The sequence below is a fragment of the Microcebus murinus genome, chromosome 12 (assembly GCF_040939455.1).
Source record: "Microcebus murinus isolate Inina chromosome 12, M.murinus_Inina_mat1.0, whole genome shotgun sequence".
NCBI lineage: Eukaryota > Metazoa > Chordata > Mammalia > Primates > Cheirogaleidae > Microcebus > Microcebus murinus.
In genome coordinates this window covers 56,505,959-56,514,588 of record NC_134115.1, presented here as the reverse complement: position 1 = coordinate 56,514,588, position 8,630 = coordinate 56,505,959, and the positions used below count along the sequence as shown (strand labels likewise).

General features: G+C 42.8%; 1 protein-coding gene across 1 annotated transcript in view; it reads left to right on the top strand.

Moving 5' to 3' along the window:
• Positions 1–3,467: 3,467 nt before the first annotated feature.
• RIGI (RNA sensor RIG-I) overlaps positions 3,468–8,630 on the top strand; it is a 48,117-nt gene continuing 42,954 nt past the window's right edge. The window contains exon 1 of the mRNA XM_012764401.3: positions 3,468–5,279. Coding sequence (XP_012619855.1) covers positions 5,174–5,279 — 106 coding nt within the window. The 5' untranslated portion in view covers positions 3,468–5,173. The remainder of the gene's footprint in view (positions 5,280–8,630) is intronic.

Below are 8,630 nucleotides of genomic sequence, written 5' to 3'. Positions count from 1 at the left end.
ACTCTTTGTAACACCTTTCAACTCTCTTGTCCTTTTTTCTCATTCACCTAGTTTAGGGGTTGGCAAACTTTTCCTCTAAAGGACCAGAAAGTAAATACTTTAGACTTTGTGGGTTATGTGCAGTCTGTGTTATATATTTGTTTTTTTCTACAACACTTTTTAAACTTTAATATTTAGCTTGTGGCCTGTAGAAAAGTCATGCACCAGATTTGGTGTGCAAGCTGTAGTTTGCTAACACTTTACCTGGCATGACCTCAATCTGGATGACGCCAACTCTTTAAGTTGTGCCTACATGCATCCTGCTAAGCGTTCCTGAAGTAAATTGTCACCATAAAAACAGTCAACCAGCCTCACCTTCATATGATATACAACAGTAACAGGCAAGTTTTTCTAGGGTTCTTACTCACTGTATTTGGTATAACAGGTCTTTCATGCCTTTACCTCCTTAAGCCTCTCCCCCCCACTCTTCTTTTACCACCCAGTTACAAGTATAGAGACTGACTGCAGGTCTGCAACACCAGGCTCAAACAAACACAAATCCTGCCTGTGTACCACACATAATACCTCTTATCATATTAGTTATTAGAGACTGTCTGCTTCGTTGGTCTTGACTGTCACTGTCCTGTGTCTTCAGTTAACTGGCAAGTCTGCTGCTTTAAGATGGCCTCAGCTGGGATTGCCGTGCTCTTTGTTGTTTCTCATCTTCCAGTGCATTAGCCCGAGCTGCTTTTCTTGGTATATTCAGGGATCCGAGAGACAGAAGGAGCAGAAGAATACAAGGTCTCTTGAAACCTAGGCTCAGAATTGAGAAACCCTCACTGCTATATTCTATTGCCAATAGCAAAGTCTTTAGTCCAGCCCAGATTAAAGGGCAGGGAAATCAGACTCCCCTGTTGTGGGAGGAGTTGCAAAGTTACATTGTAAAAGGTGTAAATATTGGGAAAAGAATTATAATGTTAATTTACCACAGCATCCTTCTGTCCACTTGGTGAATGAAGTCCCATTACTCTAGGTCTCTGGTTCTCAAACTGTAGCATGCATCAGAATTATCTGATAGGTTTGCTGAAATATAGATTGTTGGGCTCTACTCCCAGGGTTTCTGATTCAGAAGATCTGGGATGCCAAGAATTTGCTTTTCTAACAAGTTTCCATGTTGTTCTCATGCTGCAGACCAATGTGAGAACTGTTCTAGGCTAATCCCTCCATATGTGCTCTGGATTTCACTTCCCCTCTATTTAATAGGAATGTTTATTTTTCAGTTATCCTCTTTTCCCCTTATCTCTTGATTTTTAGTGACCTACTCAGTGAGGTCTGCTGACCAGTAGCATCAGCCTCACCTGGGAGCTTGTTAGAAATGTAGGGTCTCAGATCTTCCTGGATCAGGATCTGCACTAACACAAGACTGTGGGTGATTCATGTGCATGTTAATGTTTGAGAAGCACTGCCTGTGGATCATTCTCAGCAAGCATGCATATTCTTGATTTCCTCCTCCAAGTCTGCCTCTCCTCCAGTGTTACCATGTTAAGAGATGGCACCATCTCTCCCAGAGCTGCTCAGGCTAAACAAATTGGAGCGCTTCTTGGTTCCTCTCTCACATCTAATTCATCAGCAAATTGGGGTTTCAGGATCATATATCCTTGCCAATTCACCACTTCCATTTGGACTAGTGCTGTACCTCTTACCTAGTCACTGTCCACCTTTGTCCCTCACCTGCAGCTTGTTTTCCTCCAGTCACCACAGTGATCCTTTAAAAACAGGAGTCAGATCATGTTATGCCTTCTCAAAATCCTGTGGCAGTTCCACATCATACTGAAGATTAAAACCAAAGTCATCATGGTCTATGGGGTCTTATGTTAACTGCCTTGGCCACCTCTCTTTTCCCAGCCCACTCCGCTCTAGTAACCCTGGCTACTTTTCTTTCGCAGGCCCAATTTATTTCTGTCTTGGGGCTCTTGCACCACCTTCTGTTCCATGTGAGTACAAAGCCCTTCAACCAAAAGACCTGCTTCCTCATTCATTTAGGTCTTCCCTGCCCAACTCACCTAATATAAGCAGTGTTTTTTACTCCTTATTCCCTCTATTTCCTTTCCACTGCACTTTACTGGAATCACATTCCCAGGAATCTTAGGGTGGGGTTAACATTCAAAACTTAAATGAAATTTGGTACAGACTATATGATCACCTTTTACCAAAATCTATATTAGCCAGAAAAAAAAAAAAAAAAAGATACGATCACTTCAACAGATGCAGAAAACTGAAAAACTCAACACCCATGCATGCTAAAAACTCAACAAACCAGGAATAAACGAGAACTTCATCACTCTGATAAAGGGCATAAAAAAAAAAACAGCTAACATCATAAAGTGAAACATTGATCATTTCCCCACTGAGATTGGTAATAAAGTAAGGGTGTCAACTCTCACCACTTTCATTCAACTTTCTATTGGAGGCTCTAGGAGGTGCAATAAGAAAACAAAATAAAAAGCTTAAAGATTGGAGAGGAAGAAGTAAAACTATCCCCAATTGACATTTACCTAGGAAATTTTAAGGAATTTACAGAACAATTACTAGAATAAGTCAATTTAGCAATGTTTCATGATATAAGGTTGACAGACATCACATTCTATTTGGTAGCAACAAACAATTTGAAAGTGAAATTTAAAAAAATTCCTTTACAGTAGCATCAAAAACACAAAATAAAAAATAGCCAGGTGCATGGCACATGCCTACAGTTCCAGCTATTTGGGAGCTGAGATGGGAGGATAGCTTGAGCCCAGGGGCTCAAAGCTGTAGTGCATTATAACTGCACCTGTGGATAGCCACTGCACTCCAGCCTTGGCAACTCAGTGAGACCTTGTCTCTAAAATTGAAAACCTATAAAATATTTCTGAGAGAAATTAAAGACCTATGCAAATGGAAAGACATACCACTTTCATGAATTAGAAGACTCAATATTAAGATGTCATTTCTCCCCAAGTTCCTCTGTAGGTTCAATGCAATTCCAATAGGTTTTGGGGGGAGGGAATTAAGTTGATTCTTATGTCACGTGGAAATGCAAAGAATCTGGAATAGCCAATACATTCTTTATAGTAAAGAACAAATTTGGAGGACTAAATATTACCCGATTTCCAAGAATTGAAAGAGAGTGGCATTGTCACAAGTAGCAGAAAATAGAAATGTAAACAAAAATTCTACACACACAGACAATTGAGACACCTCCCCCCTTTCCCCCACAAAGGTCCCAAGGCTATTAAATGGTGAAAGGAAAAGTTTTTTGTTTTTGTTTTTTTTTTTTTTTTTGGAGACAGAGTCTCACTTTGTTGCCTAGGCTACAGTGAGTGCCGTGGCGTCAGCCTAGCTCACAGCAACCTCAAACTCCTGGGCTCAAGCAATCCTCCTGCCTCAGCCTCCCAAGTAGCTGGGACTACAGGCATGCGCCACCATGCCCGGCTAATTTTTTCTATATATATTAGTTGGCCAATTAATTTCTTTCTATTTATAGTAGAGACGGGGTCTCGCTCTTGCTCAGGCTGGTTTCGAACTCCTGACCTCGAGCAATCCTCCCGCCTCGGCCTCCCAGAGAGCTAGGATTACAGGCGTGAGCCACCGCGCCCAGCCGAAAGGAAAAGTTTTTAACAGCTGGTTCTGGAACAATTAGAAGTATGGGGAAAAAGTGAACCTGGATCCCCTATTTCACAACACAACAAGATTAGTCATAGACCAAAAGTAAATACTAAAAATACAAACACTCTAAGGAAAACATAGAATGTTTTCATTACTTTTATGTAGGCAAAGATTTATTTAAAAGGGCCTAACAAGCAATAAATAGAAGAAAAAACTGATAAATTAGATTTCACTAATATAAACTTCTGCTCATCAAAAGACACTGTTAAGAAAATTACATGGCCCTGTCTCTACTAAAAATATAAATTAATTGGCCAAATAAAAGTATATAGAAAAAATTAGCCGGGCATGGTGGCACATGCCTGTAATCCTAGCTACTCCGGAGGATGAGGCAGAGGATCACCTGAGCCCAGGAGTTTGAGGTTGCTGTGAGCTAGGCTGACGCCATGGCACTCACTCTAGCCTGGGCAACAGAATAAATAATTCCTGTAGATCTGTTAAAAAAAAAAAAAAAAACACCCTCCAAAGTCAGAACTGGGTGTGGTGGTTCATGCCCATAATCCTAGCACTCTGGGAGGCTGACGTGGGAGCATGGCTTGAGGTCAGGAGTTGGAGATCCTGTCTCTACTAAAAATAGAAAGAAATTAGCCAGACAACTATATATATATATAATGAGCTGGGCATGATGGTGCATGCCTGTAGTCCCAGCTACTCAGGAGGCTGAGGCAGAAGGGTCCCTTGAGCCCAGGAGTTTGAGGTTACTGTGAGCTAGGCTGCACTCACTGCACTCTAGCCCCGGCAACAGAGGGAGACTCTGTCTCAAAAATAATAATAAAAATAAACTCTAAAATCAGGCAAAAGATCAGAGTAGCTGCTTCCCAAAAGAAGTTATAGGAATGGCCAATAAGCACATGCAAATGTGCCCAACATCATTCATTATATGGGAAATTAAAACCACAATAATATACCATTTCACAAGATGGAAGTTAAAAAAGGGGGGGGTGCTGACCAATGTGTGCATCTACTGGAGCTCTCTTCTACTGCGGTTGGGAATGCAAATGAAAGCTGTTTATAAGCCATTTTGGAAAACAGGTAGCAGTTTCCTATAAATTTAAACATGCACTCACCATAGGATCCAGCCGACCTGGAAAAAGTACACCGGTATACATTTTTCAAAATGCATCGAATTACACATAACTGCATTTTACTGTTTCTACACTGTACCGCTAAAAATGCAAAACAAAAAACAGATGAAACAATAAAAATAAAAGCAATTCCCAGGAGTCCCCTTGGGTCTCTCTGGGTCATTGGGCTCCACGTGCCGGAAAGCGAAACCGAGGGAAGCGGGTAACCTGCAGCGGCGCGGCCCCCGCGGCCCCGCCCGCGCCCAGCAGCCAGCAGTTGCAGTTTCGATTTTCCCTCTAGCAGCTGAAGTTCCCGTGCAGCCCCGCCTCTCATCCCGTGTGCTTTCCTGCCTCGCCACGCCCTCCGCCTCCAGCCCGGCGTCTAAAGGAGCGGGGCGCAGTCCCCGCGCGAGGCCGAGGCCAGCATGACCACCGAGCAGCGGCGGAACCTGCACGCCTTCAGGGACTATGTCAGGAAGACGCTGGACCCTACCCACATCCTGGGCTACATGGCCCCCTGGTTCAGGGACGGTGAGTGTTTTCCGCCCGTTGGAGCAGGAAAACAATCGAGGACTTGTTTTTCCCTTCAAAAGGATAAAGGTTACCTGCTAGGAACCCGGGGTTTGTGGCAAGATCCCCACAGCATTTTAGACTAGAGATTGCCAGACTTTAAGGAGCCCATGGAGGGCTAGGTGGGGAAACTGAGTTCCAGCGAAGTGAAGCGACTTACTTAGGGGTGCACTTCTATTTAGGTTCAAAGCTGGGAAAAAACTTTTATTTCCACTAATACGTAAGTCTACCTTGTGCGTGGTTTGTACTGGCATCAGAGATTGAGGATACCATACAGGTCTTTCCTTAATGTACTTTCCAGCCCAAGGTTTTGGGAGGCGGCAGGCAAGGACAGATGTACGCAAATGATTACAATACCTCCTACAAAAAGCTGTTGGAGCTCAAAGGAAGTTAATGTTTTCTCTGCCAGGTCTTACACTTCAAAATAACCAGAAACTTGAGAGAAGCAAGACTTTCCCAAGACCGAATAGCTTTAGGCTTTAGTACAGGTGTTTCCACCAGGCTTTTGACACGTGATCATGGATAAGGAGCATTTGTGAACTGTACTGAATTGCTTGTGCTGGAGAGGAGCAGAGGCTTCTGGAAAAGAGGAGGAAGGGAGGCGGTGCTTGTCAGTCTCCAACGGCCTAAATGTCTTTAAGGATGTTATCACAGTTATCACAATGCAAGGAAATTGCATTAAAACAGGTATTTGGGTGCTAATTGCTCTGCAAAACCCAACCAAAAGTTGTGGAGTGAGGAGTGAAAGAATACCACCAACAAAAGTGGACATTCACTATCTAATTGTGTCCAGAGGAAAGTACTAAAATAGCATCCTAATGACCAGAGTAGACACAGGACATGTCTTTTAGAAATATTAATACTTGGATGTTAACACTAGCGAACTGGTGTATTATTTTTCCATGTACTTATGTATTGATTTAATAAACCTTAATTGAATAAAAGAAGCAACTCATGTGTTAGGTATTATGTTAGTGTTGGAGATAATTTACTAAGCACCTGTTATCTAATAGGGAGCGTTATGTTGGGAGCTGAAGAATCACTGGTAAGCACAATAGAAATGGTCCTGCCCTAATAGCAGTTAGAGTTCCTATGTGAAGGTCAGGTAGCTAAATAGACAGTAAATAATAAAGTGCAGTGATGGTCTGATGGAAGCCTATAGGGTACTGTGGGAGCACATACCTGGGAAAGTTACCTGGTCCAAAGGGCACAAGCAAAGCTTCCCAGGTATTTGGCATTTGAACTGAGGTCTAAAGTAGGAGAGAGAATTAGCTGGAAGGAGACAAGAAATTACAGGTAGAGGGTGCCTATGACAAAGGTCCATGGTGTGAGATAAACCAGTATTGCAAGAATCCAGAGAATATTAGAGTGGTGGCAGTGTGAAGAGGCAGAAGTTGAGAGGGACTATAAAAAAAAAAAAATTCCCTTGACTTTGGCATTGTAGACCTTTGGGGTCACCCATGGGAGCATTTTCTGTGGGTGATTCACGCCTGTAATCCTATCACTTTGGGAGGCTGAGGCAGGAGGATTGCTTGAGGCCAGGAGTCCAAGACCAGCCCGAGCAACATAGTGAGACCCTGTCTCTACAAAAAATAAAAAAAATTATCTAGGCATGGTGGTATGTGCCTATAGTCTCAAAATCTCAAATACTCAGGGGGCTTTCGTCCAGAAGTTTGAGGTTGCAGTGAGCTATCATGGTGCGACTGTACTCGGCCTGGGTAACAGTGAGACCTTGTCTCAAAAAAAAAGTAAGCTGCCTAGCAAGACAGTTTATATGGGAAGTTCTCAGCTATGGCTCCCACAGGTAATCAGGTAAACTTGACCTCCATGTGGAGTATCAGTAATGGCTGGTAGCACATCAAGGGGAAGATCAAGCAGCAGGCCTGGAACGGAGGCCTGCTGTAGGACCGAGTTTAGAACAGAATGCTGTTCATTCTGTAGGATTGAGTTTAGTACAGCTGTAGGACCGAGTTTAGAACAGAATGAACTGACTCAAAGGAATAGGGTAGGGTTAGGGCCCAGGGAAGCTAGGATAGTTGACAAGATAGGTTATTATGGGTTGAATTTTGTCCCCCCCAAAGGGTATGTTGAAGTCCTAATCCCCAATACCTTAGAATGTGATTTATTGGCTGGGCGTGGTGGCTCACACTTGTAATCCTAGCACTTTGGGAGGCCAAGGTGGGAAGGATCGTTTGAGCTCAGGAGTTTGAGACCAGTCTGAGCAAGAGAGACCCCGTCTCTACTAAAAATAGAAAAATTAGCCAGATGTGGCGGCTTACGCCTATAGTCCCAGCTGTTCGAGAGGCTGAGGCAGGAGGATCGCTTGAGCCCAGGAGTTTGAGGTTGCTGTGGGCTAGGCTGACACCACTGCACACTAGCCCAGGTGACAGGTCTCAAAATAAAATTGACTTATTTGGAGACAGTGTCTTTACAGAAGTATTAAAATAATTAGTTATGAGATCATACTGGAGTTGGGTGGGCCCTTAAGTCAATATAAGGTGTCCCTAGAAAAAGATAGCCATGTGAAGACAGAGACCAAGAGAACGCCATGGGAAGACAGGCAGATGGGAGTGATGTGGTTACAAGTCAAAGAAAGAGGAGAAGGCAATATGGAGACAGAGGCAGATTGGAGGGAGTGCAGTCACAAGCTAGGCAATGTCAGCACCTACTAGAACCAGGAAGGGGCAAGGAATGTATTCTCCCTTGAGCTTTCAGAAGCAGTGTGACCCTGCTGGCACCTTGATTTCAGATGTGGCCTCCAGAACTGTGAGAGGATAATTTTCTATTGTTTTAACCACCTGGTCCATGGCAATTTGTCACTGTAACTACAGTAATAAGCATTGGCAAGGATGTAGAAATTAGAATCCTCCTAGATTGCTGGGGGGAATGTAAAATGATGCAGCTCTTTTGGAAAACGGCTTGACAATTCCTTACAGTGTTAAAAAATGAAATTATCATATGATCTAGCAATCATATCTAGTTGTGCACTTGAGAAATGAATATACAGATTTACACAAAACATCGTATATGGATGTTCATAGCATTTGTATTTATAATAGCCAGAATGTGGACACAACCCAAATGCCCATTAACTCATGAGCAGATAAATAAAATGTAATGTATCCATACAGTAGAATATTATTTGGCAATAAAAATGAATAAATCTTACTACAACATGGATGCAGTTTGAAAACATTGTGCAAAGTGATAAAGAAGCCAGTCGCGAAGACCACCTATTGTATGATTCTATTATTCTCAAATGTCTAGAAGAAGCAGATCCATAGAGACCCAACTTGATTAGTGATTGGCTGC